Source organism: Pygocentrus nattereri, chromosome 8 (assembly GCF_015220715.1).
Source record: "Pygocentrus nattereri isolate fPygNat1 chromosome 8, fPygNat1.pri, whole genome shotgun sequence".
NCBI classification, from domain to species: domain Eukaryota; kingdom Metazoa; phylum Chordata; class Actinopteri; order Characiformes; family Serrasalmidae; genus Pygocentrus; species Pygocentrus nattereri.
Window position 1 is genome coordinate 24,710,010 of NC_051218.1, and position 24,498 is coordinate 24,734,507.

A 24,498-nucleotide genomic window follows, 5' to 3' on the forward strand; every position below is an offset into this window, starting at 1 on the left:
TCCCCTGTATATATTAATGTGTGTATATATTTCTGACCAAACTCATTTTCAAGAAGTAAAGAGTTAAACTAGTGACGTTTACATATGCCAAGCCACTTCTGGGACATTGGCATATTACATTACTTTACTTACAGATACTTTATTATTTAAAAAAAAAAAATAAATAAAATGGTAAGTGAGATGACAGCAATATTATCGTGCTCACACAGTGCACCCAATTTGCCATTACTACACCAGGCAAACAAGTCACATATACTTGGCCATAAACATGATGTAAAAGAAAAAAAGGCGACCTTCTTCCATTGCTCCAAGGTCCGGTTCTGACGCTTGTGTGTCTATTGAAGGTGCTTTTGACATATGTAGCAGGGACCAATGCACTGTGTGTTTTGAAATATTCTGTATAATAATATCCTGTAAAAATCATTTGAAAAATCTGTGTGCCACAGTAGCTGTTCTGCCAGCTTGGACCGCTGGTTTGTGGGTTTTCCCCTTCTCGGACCACTGCTTACTAGGAGCACCCCACAAGCCTTGCTGTTTTGGAGATGCTATGACAGACGTCTGGCCATAATAACTGAGTGCTTGTGAAAGTCTTCACATGTTGACTATGAAAACCAACTGTTTACTTTTAATCTAACATATTTGAGACCTTGACATATACTGCTGTTACGAGATAAGCAACATTCGTAACAATCTGTGAGTGGTCATGTTTTGGCACATTGGTGTATATACAGTACTATGCAGTTTTAGGCACTTCATAAATCTGGGCGGTAAGAATATATTTGCTTGGATAGGGCCAAATGAGTTGGGGAATCTAATTGCGATTCTGCCTATATCATGATTACAATTTATATATCATTATTTTATATAAACTAATTTCCAGGTAAAGTTTTTGTTTTTTGGCCAATAAACCAGAATACCCACTTTTTCTGGCATGAAGCTTACATATGGAGTGTGTCAGACTACCAGTTAGCTGTGATGGTTGTGATATCACACATACAGAGCACGGGTATAAGAGAACTTTAAATTATATTATAATAAAAATTGTAGCACTTGTGGATTTTGCATTCTTTCAAATTGCAATTTTGATAGAAAAACAAACTTTCAGCCTCATATTACAATAAATACATGTGATATGAATACAATAAGCAGTGATTTTATGTATGTCAATGTGCTAGGTTGACCATTTCCAAACCTCTCCTCGCAGCATCCCAGTATTCTGTTATCACATACAACCTGGTTTGGCTAATCAATACTTCACTGAATTAAAAAGAAAACTAGAACCAAACTTTGTCCTTTAAATTAGCTCAAAAGACATCAGCTACTTCTTTTGTTTCTACTGTATTTTTTGTTTACTTGCATATATTGTAATGATATATGGTGATTTTACAGACAAGGATAAATTTATGGCTAAGATAAACAGCTTTAAGTCAGTTTTAAGATAAGTCAGCCTGTGACCATGTGGACAGTGAGTAGATGGTCTGAGGAGACTTAAGAGGCACTGCAGGATTGCAACGAGCTAAATCTGTTCTTTAACAGATTTGACACTGCAGGCTCTGTCCTCCCCCATTCTGACTCCTCTGCTGCCGGTCCTCAGCAGCCCATTCCACTCACCCCCCCCCTCCTGATAGCCTGCCCCCCTCTACACCACAGACTTCAGCTACTGCACAGAGACTTGCCACCTTCAGAAGTTTCTGATGACTCTGCAATAGTTGGATGTATCAGCAAGGGTGATGAGGATGATTACAGGGTGACGGTGAAAGACTTTGTCGCATGGTGCAAGCGGAACCACCTGCAGCTCAGTGTGCCAAAGACAAAGGAACTAGTGGTGGACCTGAGGAGGGACAAGGCACCGGTGACCCCTGTGTTCATCAGGGGGTTGCAGATTAAACAATCTTAAAGAATTTTACAGATTAAAAGAACATTAAAAAAGAATAACGTTACACTGTGAATGTTCACGGACAACAAATTGTTCTTATTATTAGGGTTCAAGCACACAGTGCAAGATCCCTATTGTTTTGGTCAAGATTCTTATTATTCTTTTTCTGCCCTGAAACGGAACGCACAGCCCAAACCGTAAGTCCTACAGACTTGAAAGTGGGTCTACAGGTAGTAGTCCCTCCCGCTACTCAGGCGCAAGAAATCAACCCAGTCAGCCACAAGGGGGCGCTATAGTGAAGGTCAACGCGTTTGGGCCTATAGTTCCTAAACCAGATTTTTGCCAGACATGGCATATTTTTTTCTAGGTTCCTTGGGTCCAAACAAACCACTTTCGTATTTGGACCGTTTAGCTCCGCCCACTTAGATTTTTCGCAGTACTGCGAAATATGCGAAACCTACTTTTGCGAACTAGTCCTCCAAATTTTCGCCCAATCCTCATGTATTTGGTCTCAAAAAATTCAAAAGAGCCTAGACATCAATACTTATCAAAAACATTTTGAGTTTTACATACAACATGGCTGCCATATGCAAATGAACATGTCTGGATAAATTCAAATTAATTCAGAAATAATTGAAAAATCTGTAACTCAAGAATCGTTCAGCCAAAAAATTTCAAACTTGACAGGCCATGTTCGGAAGTCATTCTGAGGTAGCCATTTAATTTTTATACGCATATGTAATTATAATATAATTATAATTCGATACGTCAAAATTTGCGTCCGCCATCGGCCAATAAGTATTCAGCAAGCCTTTTGACAGGCTTACCATTGACCAATCATCATGAAACTTGACAGGTATCTATACCTAACCATTTTCTAACAATCTACCAAGTTTCAAAATATTTGGCCACTGGGGGGTGCTATTCACGAAATTCTCATGTTATTACATGTTATTACATGTTATTACAATATAAGTAGAATTTTCACCTATAGGCACATTAAGCGCATGATGGCAAACAATTTGGCCTATACATGTTTATTTAAAAATTGCATAGTTTTTTAGTAGTCGATACCTGTTTGAAAATGCTCTTTTTCGAACTAGTCTCTGGATTTTGATCCAAATTTGGTCTAGAATGATTATGGGGCCTCTCTAGGTAAATCATTATCAAAAAAAATTTGACTTTTTGACTCAGGATTATGTGGATCAGTCAACTAATTACTGCAGTCATGGCATTTCTAACTTGATTTACTGTAACTCAAAGACCATTGGCCAGATCACCTCCAAACTTTAAGCATCACTGCACACTGAGACGGTATGGGTGCATGCTTTTTGTCCAGATAGGCCTTTAGGGGACACTTCAGCACTCAAAAACACTTCAAAATCAAGTAAATTGCTATTACAATGTTATTACAAGGTTGATCAACAAACAATTGGTGCCATATGACTCCGTTCACTCACCTGAACAACTTTCTAATTGCATGTCATGTCAAAAATTGTACAGCTTGTATTTTGCCTTATTTGTTCAAAGATTTCACTATACAAAGGCTTATTATACAAAGGTCAAAAGGTCATTCTGACCAAAACCTGGTGAACGTCTATGGTTTTAGTCCTTTATCAATACTCATATCATATTGAGGCCTTTTGACTGATTCTGACCCAGTTTCACTGAGCTGCTCTACACCTAAAGGGCTCCTCATGACTGCATTAGGCCTCACTATGGCCTACATCAAGTCAATGGGTTAAATACTGAACCAGTCCACTGTGCAAGTGGTACTATGTGAGAAATGCTGCCAATGGACATGTAGCTCTGACCTCTATGTTGAAAACCTCTTGGATATTCTACAAACCAGTGTAGCACAGTACATATGATTGGAAACTTATAGTGTGCATAAAGACCTCTGCTCGTTGTTTATGGCAACTGAAGACCTTTTGATGAATTGACATCATTTCGGTTCTATTCGCTCGGCCTTTGAACAAGATTCAAACAGCTTGAGGCCTTTTTACGCCTGATGGGCTAAACTGCTGAAGGGCTGGTACTGCTTGTACGTTCTTGAACCCGCTCATTGCCGCTTGCGGCTATATTTATCATGATTATTATTATCAATACACTGTGAAATAATGATCCAAGTAAACTAAACGTTAGCAAATTCAGTGAATCATAATATGTGTAACGCTACTTCAATAAATGATGTGCTAATCTTGTAAACCTTATATTTAAATGAACACATCAAATGTTGACACTTTTTAAATATATGCCCATTTTGAATTTGCTGCTAGTAAACACAAGAAAAAGTTGGGAAAGGGACAACAAAAGACAGGTAAAGTTGAATAATGTGGCAAAAAAACAAAAACCTGGTGGAACATTTCACAACTAATTAGGTTAATTGGTAACAGGTCAGTAACATGACTGCATATAAAAAGAGCATCACAGAGAGGCTGAGACCTTGCAAAGTACAGACAGAGAGGGGTTGACCACTGTGAAAAATGACACAGGAAAACAACTCAAATGTAACGTCTCTCAATGCAAAATACTCAAGAACTCACAATCTATGGTACATATCATTAGAAGATCTCTGTATGCAAGGGCCGAAAACCAATATTGGCTGGGAGTGATCTTCAGACCCTCAGGCAGCACTTCATTAAAAACAGAAAAGATCCTGTAATGGAAATTACTGCATGGGCTCAGGAGCACTTTTGAAAACCATTGTCAACACAGTTTGTTGCTGCATCCACAAATGCAACTTGCGCATCCTACCCACCCAGAGAGAGTGAGACCAACTGTGCTTTCTTGGACTCCTGGCTACGGATGACTCTAGCATTTTCCAGGGATTGAACTCACGATTTCCTGATGATGGGGCCAATGCTTAGACATTCATAAAACACTTCATTACACTGTTACTTCCCTGCCAGAGCACATAAAAAATGGCTGGTTGGCTGTAGGGAGACCTCCCGACAAAAAGAAAACAATCATCAAATCATCATCTTTTGCAGTACTAAGAAAGATGCCACTTTAAAACTAAGCAGGCTGCAAGGTAGTCCATCTATCCATACCAAGTACCCATCACTTTTGATAAAAAATGAATAGCTAGCTACTTTATTTTTATTTCTTGCATACTATGACGTCACCACAAATGACACAGAAATGTGTCATGCATGGCGAGCTTTGTTGTCTGCAGTCCTTTGGAAGGGCAGCAAATTCAAGTATCAATCTAGCATTATTGTTTATTTTATGTCCAAACCCATTACAGTGTATAATGCTGGTAGCTTCTGTCCATCTGCCTTGCCACTCACACAACATACAGTATTTTAAAATATTTCAGAGAGTAAAGCAGAAATATCTGCACCAAATACTCATAACCCTTAGATTTTGCACATTTAGAGGTTTGTAATTTTTTGGAATGCTTATTTCTCAAATTTAAAACATTCTTAGTGTAGTGGCATATGAATGGTTAGTCATAATGAAGATAAAATACAGGGTTTAACTGTTTCTGTTGTTTGTGCACTTTTTGCCTGTCTTGGAGATTTGTAATTACTAACTGTAGCCTATCCATTGCTACAAAAAATATCAGCCATCCTCTATCCAATCAATCACAGGACAACCACTAGCCAGATTTTTGGATAGGGGACCATTCTTAGCATAGTCACTGAAGACCACCCAAAAAATATTAGAGAAAGTCCAAAGAAAAGACATTATTTGTAGTCATGGTCCCAGTCCTATTTGAAATCAATGTGAGACTTAAGCTACGTTTACATTACAATCATTTTTGCTCAAATAAATTTTGGACTCAAATACGATCTCTCTGACACAATAGTTCACACTCCTTTATGTAAGACAATAAACTCTGAACAGCTCTCAGCTTCATCATTAGAGCAAGACAAAGGAGAAAATGGTGAAATGTGCTGCTTTTCCACAGTTTACAGGCTTTAATTTCTGTTCTGCACTGCTGTAATGGTAACACTGAATGAGGTTGCACACGCAGGAAAAAAGTGGAAAAAAAGCACATGCATTCTGATCTGAGCATTCGCATTAAGGTCGCATAGCCAGGAATCGGATACGCATCCAATCTAGGACCACACACGAAAGTGGCTCAGGTCGGATTTGAAAACATCAGATTTGCGTGTCCATACAGCCCTGAAAACATCAGATCTGAGACACATTAGGATTTGTGCCACTTTAACCTGGTAATGTGAATGTAGCCTTAAAGAAGAATTCTGGTTTGAAGTGAAACCACATCAAACCACATTGCTGGTGATAAGAACCAGACCCCCTGACAAAGTTAGGATCTGTATTGTAGACAAAATTTCTCCCACTCAATGTCAGGACCTGGTACATAAAGCTGTTTCTGTTAAGGGGCTATACTAGTTTCTGAAACCAGGGATGTCCTTAATTTTTCAACAGAAAAAAGACAAATTATTATTTGTTTTAAATAAATGATATACATTTAACTTTTCAATTGATTTGTTGTTCTAATACATAACATGTATCTATACAAACTGTTTAACTAAAAATCAAATACTGATATGTATTCACACAGGTCATTATTTACACTTTGTTGATGTAGTGAAAACAGTGTTTATTGATAATGGTTTGTCAAAGCATCCCCAAGCCCATGTGGTGATATACATCACAGAAGAACGCTGAGTTTTAATCCAGTGTCGCTTGAAGGATGAAACGTTACATATTTATACTATACTATAAATATTTATTTAATTTATATATTCATCCACAACAGTCCCAATCTTAAAATGCCCCATTCTTCTTTGAAAGTGTTGCAAGTATTCATTTTAGAATAATTTTATATTTACTGGTGGTTTCAGGAGGTTGAGAAACCAGCAGGAATAGTCATTACAAGAAAAATGTTTGACCTATATCAATCCAGTTTTAGCAACACTACATAAGCTGCCAGTCAAATTCCATATTATTTACAAAATTCTGCTACGGACACGTAAAGCTCTAAACAGTCTCAACCCTTGGTAAACTTCCCTTGACAACACCACAATTTCTTAGATCGCAAAGTGCTGGCTCACTATTAGTACCTAAAATTAATAAAGATAGAGAAAGTTGAGCTTTTTCCACTGTGGTATGCATCTAACAGTAGTCACTGGTTTTTATAGATCTATCTCTCATTTGATAATCTGATAGGACACCAACAGTAATCATTGGTTATCACTGGTCAATTTAAATACTTCTGCTCATTGACAAGCTGATTTATTTTCACTTTATGCTCATTGTCATTTTTTTTATTAATATTGCTTGTGTTGAATTATTGTTTCGCACATTAGTTTTCACAAAAGGAGTAAAGGGTCCGCCTCTGAGTCTTAGTTACTCTCAAGGTCACTGCTATTAGGGAGGTTAAATTAGGTTTCTTCCTTAAATTATAAATATTACAAAAACTGCAGCTGTGCATTTCCAGATGTTAAAAACAACTGACCTAAAACTTTCTCCCACTATCCCATGACAGATTTGTGAAATGTTCTACTGTTTGGCAAGTGTTTGTCATGTTCTGACCATAAAGGATAGTTTAAAACAACATTTAACCACTCTGAAGCAAAAATCAGCCTTCAAACTATGAAATAACGTTTTGACATTCATCGCGATATGTATCAATATCAATAGACATGAAAATTTTTATCGTGATAACATTTTTGGCCTTACTGCCCAGCCCTAGTGAGTCATACCTATTTATATTTTTAATATATTATTTAAGAATTAAAGATCAATGTTTAAAAGATCAAAGTTTTGTATATATGTGTATATATAAAATGTATTTATTTCCCTGTAAGTGTAGCAGCAGCATTTAACCTGGCTCAAATTATTCACATTATAAATCAGCCAACTGCGTGTTTGGAAGAAAAATCTGCTGATTTCGATATTGGTCAATTACTATCCTGCACCTATAAACCGAGTCATGCAGCTATCCAGCCATCCATTATCTATGTGCTTTTAAATCATGCAGTTGAGAGCTATACAGAAGGACAGACACTTCCCAGGATCATCTGAAACTGGTCATATCAAAAGAGAGGCTCTAATCATAACCAAGATCAATACTAGTAAGCCTTTACCACAGATGATTCCAGGTCCATCTTCTTCATTTGCAGCTCTGCTATTTCTGAGGACCTGGTATCATGTGAACATTCCATTAGTTTGCGGAGCTCCTCTGTTTTACAGCTTAAGGTTTGAGACTGCAACTCCAGCTTGTGTCTCATCTGTTTTTCAAGGAGCCGAGCCTCATCCAGGTCAGCTTTTATTTTCTCCACCTAAACAGAAAATGGATGCTTTGTATAAAATTTATTTGTAACCATTGCATCAGAAGGTTCAAAACAATGCTTATAAAACATTTCTATAAAATTATTAATTTGAATGCAACAGAAATCACCATTTCTGTCACTGAATATTAACTTTCAAACTCAGGAACTTTAAGCAAATAATTTGATCAGTTTTATACATTGCAGTTCAAGGAAGATATTACCAATAAAAACTTTGCAATGATGCATTCAAACCCTGTGACATTGAAAGGCAGAAGAACAGATAATGGCTGGTATCAGGTTATGTATTTCTAGGCAAAAAACACTGTTGTACTAAAGAAAAAAAACAATTTATTTCATAAGGTTAAGGTCTGACCTTGCTCTTGAAGTCACAGAGTTCCACTGCATGGTTCCTCTCCAACATTGTTTGTTGCTGCTCCAACAAATGTTTCTGTTGGTTTTTTACATAATCAAATTCTGAATGAAGGCTGTCCAGCATTCGTCCCTTTAGCTCCACCTCTCTCTGCAGGGAGTATTTCTCTTGCTCAAGGACCTGTAAAAGTAAAAGTCTCACTGTTTTTCCAGCATGGAGAACATAATGGATACTACATTGCCTAAGCTAACACATGAGAAAAGTAACTTTTTCTTTATTATTAAGGTCAAAGCAATACATCATTTCTATCATACTCAAATTGCTGAAATTTCAAGGTTACTGCTTTTTCCTTACTACGTCAGTCTACATATCAATAACCATAACATTTAAAAACTTTTAATCAGAAGTCAACAGGCTGACATAGAATTCCATAGCTTAATTAAAATAAACATCTTGTTTTTTGATGTGCTGCTTTAAGTTGCTTCAATATTTTAAATTAAATATAACACAATCAATAACAATAAAAACTATCCATCATGGACAACAATATTCAATATGGTTGTTCAATTCATGTAAGTGGTAAGTCTGCCTTTAAGCTCCATTTCTCTGAGGCCATAATGAACAGGGTTTTCAAAAAATCGCCTCTATTGCACCGTGTTAATACAAATGTTCAGAACCCAATACGTTTTATCCTGTGAACATACTTCTCTCTAATATCACTGGATCCACTGAATTCCGAGGTTGTTAAAGAGTTGTAACATGAATATTGCTACACGCAAGCTAAAGCTACTGCACACTTAATTCATGTCATTATACTGGCAGCGTCTTTAAGCAGGTTTTGGCAGTAAACATTTCAATGTTCAGACTGAGGGCAGATGAAAAGATGTCAGAACAAAATCACCAGGTTTCCACGCAGGTCTCTGATGCTCACTGAAACATGATAGATTGTTCCTTTTATTTTGATCTACAACCGTACAACCATTCCATCCACTCACACACCAACAGAAACTGTCCATTCAGGTAACTCTGCTGAGCCAAGACAACATTTTGTAATGTTTTCAGGCAAGCTTTTTTTCCAGCTAAAGCACTGTTGATTCCATTACAGGCTATCTGCTTGAGTTTGGGATTGGGAACACAAATGTTTCTTTTAACATGTTTTTTTTTTTTTAAAGTGCTGTCAAAGTGTTTGTCATCAACTTTTTAACTACTCTCTCTTTCACAGTCTTTGAGAAATGTGCAAAAGTGCTCATCTAAATGACCACCAACAGACCAGTGGTAAAAGAGGGGTGTGACTGCTAAACAGTCAAAACTGTTAAACACAAATAAAGAGGAAAAAGTGGAGAAGCAGTTCTTCTCAAATGATTGGATCTGAATCTAGAAATAAATCCAAACCATAACCTACAAACCTAAAGCATTAAATGCTGTTCCTAAACCAGCTCAATCATTTTTATTCAACATCTGAAATAGAAAGAACATCTCCCCCTGTCCTCAGTCTAGCTGAAGTTTGCAACAAGCAGATCACATAATGGAGCGACAGTGAAAGGCATTTTATTCCTCACTCAAATTACTTTGCTTCTTCAGCCATGTGTGTACAATTACTTGAGAAATAATGTGCAATGTTGGTGTAGAAGCCAGAATTCCATAACCTACATTATATAGCAATGTAATACCTTGCACACACACACACACACACACACACACACACACACACACACATATATATATATATATATATATATATATATATATATATATATATATATATACACATATATATAAGTATTTACAAAGATTAATAAACATTTAAAAGTATAAAGTAAAATGGAAATAAGCTAAATATATCATCATTTATAGGGTACTTTCTAATGCCTTAATTTCAGCATTAATAAATGTTTTGGTAGAAACAAGCTTAGCTTATCTTGAGCATAACTCAGTTATACTTGTTTTCTGCAGTGACCAAATGAAATGTTCAGTCATTTGTTTTAACAAAAGAAAAATAATTAAGCACAAGGTCATTCAACATAGGAACTTTAATCTAGTACAAGTCAGATAATAGTCCACAATGGGTTCTGAACTGTGACTTTGAAACAATTCAGTAAAACAAATTTCAGAGTCAGATCTAACTTAAACATAGACATTTGCTGCACGCAAGACATTCAAATGACACTTATTTATACTGCAAAGTAAAAAAAATCATCCAATTGCAGCAAAGAATGCAAAAAAGGGAGGAAAGCAAAGTTTGTCATCACACTCTCGAAGTTAACTCTGTTTTCAGAAAGAAACGAGAGCTGCATATCATGGCTGTACACAGGTGCCCAATTGGGTTTAGGTTTGGAAACAAATATGGCCAGTCCATCACGTTCAACTTCCTCAGTAAGGCAGGTGTCATCTTGGGCCCAATCCCATTTCTTATTTTTTACCCCTACACCTTGTCTTCAAGTGTAACCCTTCCCCTTGAAACTGAGTTACAAAGGGTAGTGGTTGAAATCTTCCCCCTATGAAATGGAACAACCCTTCAAGAACCAAATATGTCAACAGTTGCCGTCAGTGACTTTCACGTAAACAGATGAGACAAGGTTTTCCGGCCATTTCCAATATGCTGCCTCCAGCTGTGGTGATCTCACTTGTGTGTCACATGACAGGACAGGTGAATCATATTTAAATATAGCCTGAAAAAATAATCAGGACATGTTTTCCTTTGTCTCCATACTATAGCAATAATGGCATATCACACTGACATTTGCCATTTAACCAAAGGAGAATGGAAATCATGGGTGCTCATGATTCATTCACAACTTCAGTTTTACACAATTAATCAATCAAACAAGTCACCGAATAAAAAAAAAAAAAAAAAAAAAAAAAGCACAAACAATAAACTACATCACTTCATTAATAGCTACTAGTGCTGCCTGCATTGACAGCAGAGTTCAGCTTCTCACTGCTTAAATACATTTAGGGCATCATACACCTTAAAAGAGGGAGATGACAATTATTTATTATCACCACCAAGAATTCTTCAGTGATATAAAGCTGAACTTAGCTTTTTAATCGCTAGCTTCATGATCAAATTTTCCTGTTCCACCTTAAATGGATAAATAACCTCAGGTACCAGAACGTAACTGTTGCACCATTTAAGGTAGAACGGGAAATTTCGACTGAGACATCAGTGTATTACTGGCGATTTTTTATGCGTGTTATAAACGAAATGACCATAAAACGCTATTACAATGGTTCTCTTACAATACAACGGCATTTTAACAGAGAAAACACTTGCCGCTTGTGTAGCCATCTTGCCAATGTGTCACAGGGCATTCCGGGACTTTTCTCATAACACTCCGTTTGTAGTAAACCTCTGAAAAATCTCTGTTTGAAGAGCCAAATAGCCCTAAAACTTCAGCCTATCCCTCCATCTCAACAACAATCGGGACAACCCTACCCCTAGAAGTGAACGCGCAAAACGGAGGGGTAGGGCGAAGTGTTAGGGGCAAGAGGTGAAATGGGATTGGGCGTTAGAGGTGTATTTGGGGCCGTTATCATGTTGGAAAACTGCCATGTGGTGCAGTTTCCGTAGGGAGGAGATCATGCTCTGCTTCAGTACATGTTGGAATTAATGTTTCTCTCAATGAACCGCAGTTCCCCAGTGCGGGCAGCACTCATGCAGCCCCAGACCATGATGCTCCCACCACCATGCTTGACTGTAGGCAAGAGACAGTTGTCTTGCTACTCCTCACCAGAGCACCGCCACACATGCTGGACACCATCTGAGCCAACAAGTTTATCTTGGTCTTGTCAGACCAAAGGACATTCCAGCAATCCATGTTCTCTGACTGCTTATTACTGTTTGCGGGCCTTATTACGTCTACATCTGACAAGCCGCAACACTAACGTTAGCAGCCGAAAGAAGAAGAAGAAGAAGAAATACTGAGTGACGAGATTAGGGCTGAAAGAATCATTGCATTTATACTGCAGTCATGTGCGATTTTCAAATTGCAAGAGCTGGAAATTTTATTATAGTGTATTATCAACAACACTTTAAAAGATGTTTTTTTAGTAAAGAAAAGGACTCTATATAGAACCATGAACAGTTAAAGAACCCTTTGAGATTCACCATCTGGGCGAACAGTTCTTTGCATTGTGAAGGCGTTCTTCAGATTGATGGGGAATATGAAAATTTCCTTCCTTTATGGTTTTATGTCTTTTATGGTTGGCTTATTATTTTCTTATTATATATCTTTACTTTAGGTAATCTCTGTATCAATATGTATGGTACACACAAGAGCACACACACACACACACACACAACTAGGGGGCAGAAAGCAACAGAAACACTCTTCATGGCATAATTGGGGTCCCAATGGTCCCAAGGCAGCGAAAGTCTATACAGCACCCACTTTATATCCAAATGTAGTGCACATATAAATTGTAGTTTTGATATCAGTAGCATTTTATGATTGACCGAGTGATTTAGACATGATTTTTATTCTCCAGCTCAACTTTTACGTTCTGCCTTAAATGGTGCCCGATTGAGCCTTGGCCAGGGGTGGCAGAGTGTAAAACTGCTTCACCATTTAAGGTGGAACAAGAAAATTTGAAAGAATAAGTTGGAAAATAAGCTGTTAAAAGGGGGGTTCTCAGCCTTTTCCACCTGTGTCTAACTACACTATATTTCCAAAAGAAATCATTCGTCTGCCTTCACAAGCACATGAAATTGAGTGACATCCCATTCTTAATCCATAGGGTTTAATATGATGTCGGCCCACCCTTTGCAACTATAACAGCTTCAACTCTTCTGGGAAGGCCTTACACAAGGTGTAGGAGTTTGTTTATGGGAATTCTTGACCATTCTTCCAGAAGCAAATTTGTGAGGTCAGACACTGATGCTGGACGAGAAGGCCTGGCTGTCCGCTCTAGGACAAAGGTGTTCTATTGGGTTGAGGTCAGGACTCTGTGCAGGCCAGTCAAGTTTTTCCACAATAACAGTACAGCGGTGACATGCTGATAGAAGAAGACAAAAGTCAGCTCTGTTAATGAATTCCTTCATTTAATCATAAAATGCGCCCCACCAGCCATGAACTGAGCAGGGGTGTTGTGAAGCAGATCGAGACCCAAGGGGTTTTGCTGGACAGTTATAGCTGTTTGATGCAGAGCCGAATAGAGGTGGAGTGTTCACACACGTCAAAACAGAGCGAACTAAAAGAAAAGAGTTTGATCAGTCCAAACCGAACAAGGCAGGAGAAACACCATGAGAAACCTTTCATAATAGTTTAAATCCATTGACATCTTAAATAAACTGATACATTAGATCCAGTGCCACCGTAAACCTATACATTAAATATACTAATACATTAAATCCATTGCCAACTTAAATTCACTGCTACCTTAGATTTATTACCACCTTAAATTCACTGCTACTTTAAATCTATGGGAGACAAATTCAGGCAAAAAATAAATTAATATCAAAACATTAAAATCTCAACAAAAATTGACACACCCTAACTTTAGATGTAAACGCACAAAACAGAGGGCTAAGGGCTAAGTGGTAGGGGCAAGAGATGAAATGGAATTTCCATACATACACAAGTATACACACATTTTGTTTTGGCCCACTCTTCCTTACAGAATTGTTTTAATTCATCTTCAGTGGAGGATTTTCGAGCATGAACTGCCTATTTAAGGTCTTGCCACAGCATCTAACAGGGATTCAAGTTACGACTTGGCCACTCCAAAAGCTTTTGTTTCTTTTTTGTCAGCCCATGGTACACTTGCTTGCATGCCTCAGATCACTGTCCTGTATCTTTTGGCGTTGTGTAATCATATACATTGATATGACTGAATGACATTGGTAGGCTGGCCACTCCCAAAGCCCAAGAGACTCAGCAATGGCTTTGTAACCCACTCCAGGCTGGTAGATTTCAATATCTTTATTTCACATTTAAATCTCTTTAAAACATGGCATCATGCACTGCTTTTTGAGGCCTTCACTCTGCCAAATAGGTTTTATTTTAATGATGTTTAGATTCAACAGGTCTGGCAGTAATCATGCCTAGGGTGTCTAGCAAAATTTAATTCAACAGTCACATGAATTTGGATTATTGGCTGATTTTGTTGATTTTGATCTTTTTCACATTGGGCCAAGTAGCTTCTTTATTAAATGAAATCTTCATAATAAAACAGCATTTAGTGTTTACTTAGGGTAATCTCTGTCTAATATTAAAAGTAATTTGATCGAGTATGACAAAATTACACAAAAAAACAGAAGAAATTAAGAAAGGTGCAGATACTTTTTTCAAAACACTGCACCTCATAATTTTATGCAGTCAGAGTAAAGTTGCCATATATCAACTTTTGTGCTGCAATGTTGACTTTTGCATTATGCTAGTTGAGTGGGGAAGTGTTTGTTTTCTGTGTATTTAAAATAGGTTAAAAATCAGTGACAGGAATTTGCCAAGACAGGACGCTTAAAGTGACCAACAGCTTTGTGTCCAAATTCAATGGCGTCAGCACACTTCTGTGTGTGAGCAAAGTGTTGTTCACTGCCAACTGGAATCGTCTGTTCATTAGTGTTGCTGCGCACATCTAGGCTTACATGTAGTCATGGACATCAGGCTGACATAATCGGATATTGTTAATGATGGACAAGTAACCAGATGGCTGTGTGTCAAAGTCGATAATTGCTGTTTTGGGAAAAGAACAGACAGTCCTAATTTATCATTTAAAACTACCTTCAAAAATATGTTAGGAAACCGGGAATCATGTTCAAGAAGTAAGTGTGTGTGTGTGTGTGTCCCAGTAGTCACTTTTTTCTGGGAGCAAAAAAAAAAGGAGGGAGAAAGAGGCTTGTTAAGAAACTGCCTGTGTTAGTTCTCTCTGTGGTGCTGTGTAATGCTAGCTTTCCTTTCTATTTTATGTAAATAGAATCAATATCAATGCATTAGCAGGCCCTTTAAAAAGTTCCAGTAAACTCCCTAATGTTTTGATAATTAATAACTGGAAAATGTTGTACTAATTTTTTTTTCAGATTTTGACCTGGCCTGACAATGCACTCTCAAAACTACAGGACTGCTTTGAACAGACAGACTGGGACTTGTTTGAACACCAGGAGCTGGAAACTTTCACAGGAACGGTGCTGGACTATATCAAGTTGATCGGGTCCTGATGGAGTACCCGGCAAGGTGCTCAAAACGTGTGCCCACCAGCTCGCCCCCACCTTCACCAAGATCTTCAATCTCTCCCAGGCCCAAGCCATCATCCTGCCCTGCCTGAAGTCAGCCACAGTCATACCAGTGCCGAAAAAGTCTACCATCACCAACCTTAATGATTATCGCCCTGTGGCCCTCACACCGGTAATCATGAAGTACTTCGAGAGACTGGTACTTCAGCACATCAAAGACTCTCTGCCCCCAGACTTCGACCCCCACCAGTTCGCATAACGTGCAAACAGGTCAACAGAGGACGCCATAGCAGCAGCTCTCCACTTTGCACTGAGCCACCTGGAGCAGCAGCACAGCTACGTCCGGATGCTCTTTGTGGACTACAGCTCTGCTTTCAACACAATTATCCCGGACATTCTTATCACCAAACTGGGCACCCTCGGACCCCCCCCCCCCTCATTGTCAAGTTTGCTGACGATACCACAGTGGTCGGACTCATCTCAGAAGGAGACGAAACAGCCTACAGGAAGGAGGTCCTGAAGTTGGCAGCTTGGTGTTCAGAGAATAACCTGGCTCTGAACACCAAGAAAACAAAAGAGATCATCGTTGACTTCAGGAGTCCAAATCTCAACCGACATCACCTGGACAGACAACATCACAGCTGTCATCAAGAAGGCTCAGCAGCGACTACACTTCCTGAGAGTCCTCAGGAAGCACAACCTGGATTCCAACCTGCTGCTGACCTTCTACCGCTCTTCCATCGAGAGCCTGCTGACGTACTGTATCACAGTGTGGTACGGCTGCTGCACCATGGCAGACAGGGAGAGGCTTCAGAGGGTAGTAAAGACAGCACAGAAGATTATTGGTTGCCCTCTCCCATCCCTGATGGACATCTACACCTCCCGCTGCGTCAGCAGAGCGAAACGCATCACAATGGACAGCTCGCACCCCAGATCTGTACTGTTTGACCTGTTGCCCTCAGGAAGGCGGTACAGATGCATCAGATCAAGGACAAACAGACTTAAGTACAGTTTTTTTCCCAAAAGCAATAACACTTCTCAACTCACAGATGCACTGATAGTCTATCCCCAGACTTCCATTACCCACCTACATACCAGTCTATTCCCAGACTCCATTACCAGCTACTGTGCAATACTCTGCATATGGAAATGTGCAATCATACTGTACATGTGCAATTATACTGGAATATGTGCAATATTTAGCAATGTGCAATATTTAGTGACATACAATACAGCTGTAAATATCTCCATATTTATATCTTGTAAATACATTTTGTTTCTATATTTATTTCATATACATATATACACATATATACAAAACGCATAAAACTGTGCACAACCCCTCCCCATTCTATTCTGTGTCATTTGTTTACATAGTGTGTTTGCACTGAGATGGAGTTGCTTTTAATCTCATTGTACTGTGTATAGTGACAATAAAGGCATTCTATTCTATTCTACTTACATCACATCATAGCACGTAGTAACAAATATGGGTATCAGTGGCTTTTTATGAGGTCAAAGGCAACTGAATTGGCATTGTATCCAGTATCAGTACTGACAGATCCCTATATAAGTCTATATAAATTGGCCAATTAAAATTTCAGTACAATTTCAGACTTTGACTTCATTTTGAGTCTACTGCTTACAATCGCTTAATTGATATAGCAATGCATTGCAATATATTGTCATATTTCTAGATTTTGGACTTTTCAAATCATGTGCAACTCTTAACTCTGCACTGCAGTCTCAGCAATCTGATCATTTTTTACAGTTTTTCAATATTGCTTAAGCACAACTTTATAAGGTTCATTTTGTCCAAACACTATACATAGTTCATATAGCCACAAGCAACACAACACCTCAATTCATTTGCAAAATGAAACACTTCATTTAACACTGTACAACAATGTCTACAAACCCAATTTTGTTGTTTTGTGTCGTACTCAGAGTTTTTATGAGCTAAATCAGTTTGAACCAGTTACACAGTGCTGTGTTCAGTCTAAAAAACCTTTAATATTTCTGCTTTTCTAATGAGAGTCTTATTTTTTAATTCATGTTATGAACATGAATATATACGTTATGTTAGAGTAAAATATATATGTAATCAAACACACAAGACCAGTAGTGCACAGTGACAGTGTTGAACAAAATACTTGACCAAGAAAAAAAAATAGTGGCTGAAACCTGAATACACTTATCATAAGAGCAATGCATTCAATTACAATTTATTCAGAATACAACATCTTTAGAATACGTTTAGCCAATTTTTTTACACTGTTCTTGCCATCACTTTTTCCCCATAATCTTAATGTGGAAAATTCACTTATTTAAATGAAGATCAGAAATTCTTCTCTTCCCCTGAGCAGGAGTCCAGTACAACATTGATGCTAAACTTACCACCTGCAAGCATGACTGAAATTATTAGTTTGATCATCCCTCAAAAGAGCTCAGTAACACTAAGATTAATAAATGATCATCACTATGATTTATTAGTCTACTCAGCCGGTAGCAGTGCTAAGTAACACTGCGATAAATAACTGATCAGCGCATTGATTTACTCATTGGTGTACTCAAACTTTAGCACAGCTCAGTAACATGGAGATAAATAATTGACACTTCACAGTTTATGCTCCTTCAGTGTCAGGTTTCACTATGTTATTTCCAAATTTAGCATGCAAGAAATCATAAAAAAGTAACGAAGTGATGTAACGTTAGATAAAAAGCAGATGCACTGTCAAGCCATCTAATCGATTACAAGACTAGTTGCTATTTTTTAATCAACATTATGGAATTTATTCATTCATTGCTCCAGCCTTATAGTACACAGAAATGAAACCAGGAAAATTAGTAACAGCTAAGTGTATTTGTTTGTACTTTTGTGAATTACAACTGTAATTTTTGAGCAACATATTTTTTTCTGGAGATGTGTAGTACATGCTGTGGTTTATTTTTAAGTCAAAAAGTTATTCAGGTCTAAAACCTCTAAATAAGTATTTTAAGAACACATACAAAAGGCAAGTACAAAACTAATCTGTTACAAAACCTCATTTGATTTGATTACCCATGGAGAATTACTGGAAAATTATTAAAATGTAAACAAAGACTACTAGAACAAAAATTTCATTAAAAAAAATCTTCACAGTTCATTGATCAGTGCATCCATACAAATGTGTGAGTGCTGTGAATCTCAAATGTCTGATTTAAAGCTTACCTCTATTACTGCAGTCATTTCAATTCGCTGCTCTTCCAACTTATTTTGCAGATCCATTTTGTCGTCCAAGAGCTGTAGTCCATACTGAGCTGCTTTTTGAAGAGCTACTTCTGTCTCTTCCACCTTCTGCCTTAATGTCTGAATCTCACCATCTGTAGCTGACATCTTTTGAATGAGATGTTTGAGAGAAATGCATATCTTGAAATGTTGCCATATGGATAGCAAATACTACAGTCAAGAACAAACAAGAACAGTAATGATGTTTTGGGGGATTATGGAAAACACAAGAACATGTTCAAAAGTGAAAACTCATTATGAGTTTTAGGTGAAAAAACTGAAGAAAAAAGTTTTAAAATAAATATAAATTATAGCATTTCTATCAAAACAGGGTATAGGTATTACCTACACACATTTAGGAAGGACAGCATCCTTCCGATTACCCAAAATAATTAACCTAGGTCTCCAAATATTGTTGGCAATAGGCCCTTTTCACATTTCTGCATGTTTTCTATTGGAGGTAGACGTTCCACTAAAGCAATAATGATGCTGAGTAGAGTGTGTACAGCTTACTCAAGTGTTCGAGTTTGAAGCAAAAACAATCTCTCTCAGTTTCAGTGGTTTGTCAGCTGACAATGAGCAGAGGAATTTTTTTTATTATAAAAAGTGCAATTAAAAAGGAATAAACTTTGTCATACACAGCAAAAGAACCTCTGTGTCAGGATTTCACCGCTGCTATCGTTAACATGCAGTATGTGTTTTAAAGTTGCTGCTACAGCCGTTTTCAGAGAAACAATTTTCATTTTCTCTCTATCTGAGAGCGCGACTCCTCAGCGGGGAGTAGATGTTCATTCAACAACCCAGCATGCCCTCCTGCTGGCATGTCTGTGATATCTGTGAAGTAATTTTTCCATGAAACATTTATGCTCTGAGATGTTTATATGCTCACTATACTCAACAATCTACAAGTGAGCTAATTCAAATTTACACCAATACCACTTAGTGTAGACGATATCATACAAGCAGCGGGGTGTGTTTTTAATTCATTTAATATTATAGCACACACATGAAAACATATTTCACGTGCATTTCTTAAAGACAGCGCAAGAGGGAGACTGTATGTAAGATGGACGCCAGTCCCACCGCAATCTTTTAAAGCTCAAAGCGTGAACTTTGTTTCTTCTGCATACCTATTTCTTCTCCCGCCCATGTTAAAAACATTAACTATGACGTAAACGCACATGCGCAGAATATACACTTTCCTATTGGGAATGTAATCGGAGAACTTGTAGACAGTTTACCGTAATCTAAAAAAAACACACCCTTCAGCTTTCTAAAATTAAGAGAAAATTCTGGGCAAGTGATAACTCCTTTAATGTTTTGTTTTCAGCCGTTGAGCTCCGTTCACTCCCATTCATTGAGGACTCGATCGCGGACGCCTTCTGGTGTTTTGCAGTCCTGTTTTTGATATAATGGGGGAAATAGGAAGTGTCCAGACTCCTCATAAACAGACTCTGACGTAATCAGATAAAGGCATTCACATGGTTATTCTTCTATTTAACGGATTATTTAACGTTACAGGAATTTCGACCTTGTTCATTCGATTTGAGACCTTAATCGGACTACTCTATTCCGATTGTGAGGTGTGTACATGGTTGTATTGTATTCCGATTGAGTCATTAGTACGATTATTAACGGATTACCAGGCTGCATGTAAAGTGGCTGTTGTTGACTGTTCTGAATACATCATCAAATTCAAATCTTGGCAAAGATTAAGTGAGACACATTTTCATCTGAAGTGAAAGAAACGCCCAAACTGACAGATTACAGTTAAGATTCATTTTCACAGCATAGACCACTTAATACAGCACTGTTAATACAGTTATAATAATCTGCGACAACAGGCTAAATCATACACTAAAAAAAACACTGAAAACGTTTTCAATGATCTCAACAAAGTTAACTAACAAAGCTAGGTTAAGTTAGGTATCCTAGTTAACGTTAGCTAGCTAGCTAGCAGACGTTACCAGCTCATTTTTATTACACATCTATCACTTTTTTATAACTTTTACCGTTACCGAACGTGAGAAAACAATAACAAACACACTTTCAAAAATGATATCTTATCAGCTGGCGTCAAACTATAACATGCATTTGTGAGGTAAAATAAATAGTCTATTTTCTACCTTTATCCACAGAATACGAGCTGTGCGCTTGGAGCCGAATCAGTTTGAATTCTTCTTCTTCTGCTTCTTCTTCTTCTGCTTCTTCTTCTTCTTCTTCTTCGTCTTCGTCTTCCGTGGGTTATGTTGAATCGCAGACTAGATGTGCACACTGCCACCTACAGTGCTATTGTGCACTCAGTGGCCTGGACTTCAGAGGGTGAAAAGTGAAGCCAAAACGTCTCTGACGTCCTCTGATGACTGGCTGCAGTACATTTTTTCTTTTTTAATTGGCATAAGAATCAACAATAAGGCACATAACACATAATGTAATTAAATAATAATAAACAAATAATTAAAGATCGGTAATTATGGCAAGTCAAACAGGAAATATTTCATGAATATTAACTGAATGAAAGTCACTGTTGGTCAATAAATGGACCTTAACAAACTCCAGGTGGAGCTTAAAGGAAGGGAATTCTGAAAAAGTGACCATTATGTATACACAGTGATCCCTTGGACAGAGTGATCTGAGAGTGGCTGATGTGGAACTTCAATATTTACATACTTTGACATGGTGCAGAAGAAGAGTCAGATGAGGCCATAATTTCTGTTTGAAAAATGCTCTTTGTTGAGAGCAAGGGAAAACAATGCCACTTGATAATCAACTGAAAACTGGTATTGCAGGTGTCTTCCCATCTAACACAGACTTCATCGAGGCAGTTAGAGCTTTTTTTTATATTATATGTAAATGAGACAATCTACGCATACACCATATTGCCAAAAGTATCCGTTCGTCTGCCTTAACACGCATATGAACTTGAGTGACATCCCATTCTTAATCCATAGGGTTTAATATGATGTCGGCCCACCAACTCTTCTGGGAAGTAGGAGTGTGTTTATGGGAATTTTTGACCATTCTTCCAGAAGCACATTTGTGAGGTCAGACACTGATGTTGGACGAGAAGGCCTGGCTCGCAGTCTCCGCTCTAATTCATCCAAAAGGTGTACCATTGGGTTGTGATCAGGACTCATTGTATAACTGGACGAAAGGTGACCTTTTGGGAACCTTCAAGGCCTTGGGCCTGAGACTGTTGCTGATAAGATTATATACACACAGACACACGCACATCTTCTAAGCCGCTTCTCCTTCTGTGTCGTGGGGGGTGCTGGAGCTGATAAAATTACGAGACACCATATCTTTGTTGACTGAGCAGCAACCGCCAGATCTGTTACTTCAGCTAACAGATGCCTGTGCTGACGAGCATCGCACTGGGTGATAGGAGGACGGGGGGCATATTCTGCACACCCAGTAAGAGCAAGGCCAATTGTGCATCTGTGGGACTCCCAGCCACAGATGGCCGTATCAGATCGAACTCCTGCTCTCATGATGATAGGGTCAATGCTTAGACGGCTCTGTCAATGTGATTTCCGAGATCATCCAGGGCTGCAACTCTGTGCTGTTGGAGGTTCACTGCCACCGAAAATCATGTTGCACAGTTATGACGGATTCGGTCATACTGAAGTGGAGAACGCAAAATGCTTTCTGCTCAGGGGTTGCCACCTCCTCTGCAGACTGATGGAAGCAGGGATCTTCCGGTGACAGTCAGAAAGTCTGTGACTAAAATGCAATGATATGCAAATCATTTTAACCCTAACTTTAATTGAAAACATAGTTAAAACTGAGAAACCATATATATATATATATATATATATATATATATATATATATATATATATGTAATATAAGTGTTCTGATCCGAAAAATGAACATTTATTTTTTTTTGGAAAAAACGTAGAGTGGGCTGAGGACCACTCACCATATATATATATATATATATATATATATATATATATATGGTGAGTGGTCCTCAGCCCACTCTACGTTTTTTCCAAAAAAAAAAAATATATATATATATAAAATCCTATATTTAATTATTTTATTTTATTTTATTATATATGCACAGTATCTCAAAAAAGTAAGAACACCTCACATTTCTGCAAATATTGTGACACATCAGACTTGGAAACCAAAGAAGGAACCATGTGCAGGTTTAATAGTTAAAGGGGCAATCCAAAACTCGTGGTCAAAAGGCATAAAAAACAGGTCAAAAACAGTAAGTCCATCCGAAAACTAAACATCCAAAACACAGGGGCAAAAAGCAAAGGAAAAAAGTCCAAGAAGTCCAGACAGAGAGTCAGATACACAATACAGATAGTTATTCCAAAAACGCTCAGTATGCAGACACAAGGGTACTGGCAATACTCTACACTGTTTGGCTTAACAAGAGGAGTATTTAAGGTGTGGCTGATTACAGAAATTAGGCACAGGTGGTTTGGTAGGAACAAGGCTACTACTCCGGGAAGTGAGACCTCTGGTGGCCATACAACGAATCGCTGACAAATATTTTATTATGTCTTTTCATGGGACAACACTACAGAAATGAAACTTAGATATAACTTAATCAGTGTACACATTGTATAGCAGTATAGATTTACTGTCCTCTGAAAATAACTCAACACACAGCCATTAATTTCTAAATAGCTGGCAACACAAGTGACACAAGTGTGACCACCATTATTATCTAGAACTGTCTTAACCCTCATATGCATGGAATTCACCAGAGCTGCACAAGTTGCTACTGAAATCCTCTTCCACTCCTCCATGATGACATCATGGAGCTGGTGGATGTTAGACTCTTTGCACTCCTCCTCCATCTTGGTCTCGTCAGACCACAGGACGAGGTTCCAGTAATCCATGTTCTTGGACTGCTTGTCTTCAGCAAACTGTTTGCAGGCTTTCTGAAAAGTCTAGCCAGAATGTCACAATTTGGACATGTTCACTGTGAGGTGTAGTCACTTGTGTTGCCAGCTATTTAGACATTAATGGCTGTATGTGGAGTTATTTTCAGAGGACAGTAAATCTATACTGCTATACAAGGTGTACACTGATTAAGTTTCATTTCTGTAGTGTTGTCCCATGAAAAGACATAATAAAATATTTGCAGAAAGGTGTTCTTACTTTTTTGAGATACTGTATATATATATATATATATATATATATATATATATATATATATATATATATATATATATATAAGAAAATAATTAAATATATGGTTTAAATGATATACAATATATGGTGAGTGGTCCTCAGCCCAGTGCCCAGTACAATTTGTCGGATCACATAACACTTTTCCACTTCCCCTCAGTCAATTTTAAATAAGGCCCAGAGAAGGTGACAGCATTCCTGGAACCTGTTTATAAATGCTTTCTCAGTTTCAACATTTTTATAAGTTTTCTTTGAAGCATTTTCAATTAAATTTAGGGTTAAAATTATTTGCATATAATTGCATTTTGGTCACAGACTTTCTGACTGTCACCGGAAGATGGCTCCCGTCAGTCTGTGAGGAGGTGGCGACCCTTGAGCAGAAAGCGTTTTGCGTTCTCCACTTCAATA

General features: G+C 37.9%; 1 protein-coding gene across 2 annotated transcripts in view; it reads right to left on the reverse strand.

The window, feature by feature from the left end:
• Positions 1-21,181, reverse strand: part of spdl1 (spindle apparatus coiled-coil protein 1) — a 45,631-nt gene extending 24,450 nt beyond the window's left edge. For both annotated transcript variants that reach the window (XM_017698307.2, XM_017698305.2), the window contains exons 1-4: positions 21,063-21,181; positions 18,880-19,044; positions 8,501-8,677; positions 7,942-8,136 (exon numbers count right to left, since the gene is read on the reverse strand). In XM_017698307.2, the coding sequence (XP_017553796.1) occupies positions 7,942-8,136; positions 8,501-8,677; positions 18,880-19,044 (537 nt within the window). In that variant the 5' untranslated portion in view covers positions 21,063-21,181. The remainder of the gene's footprint in view (positions 1-7,941; positions 8,137-8,500; positions 8,678-18,879; positions 19,045-21,062) is intronic.
• Between the last annotated feature and the right edge of the window lie 3,317 nt (positions 21,182-24,498).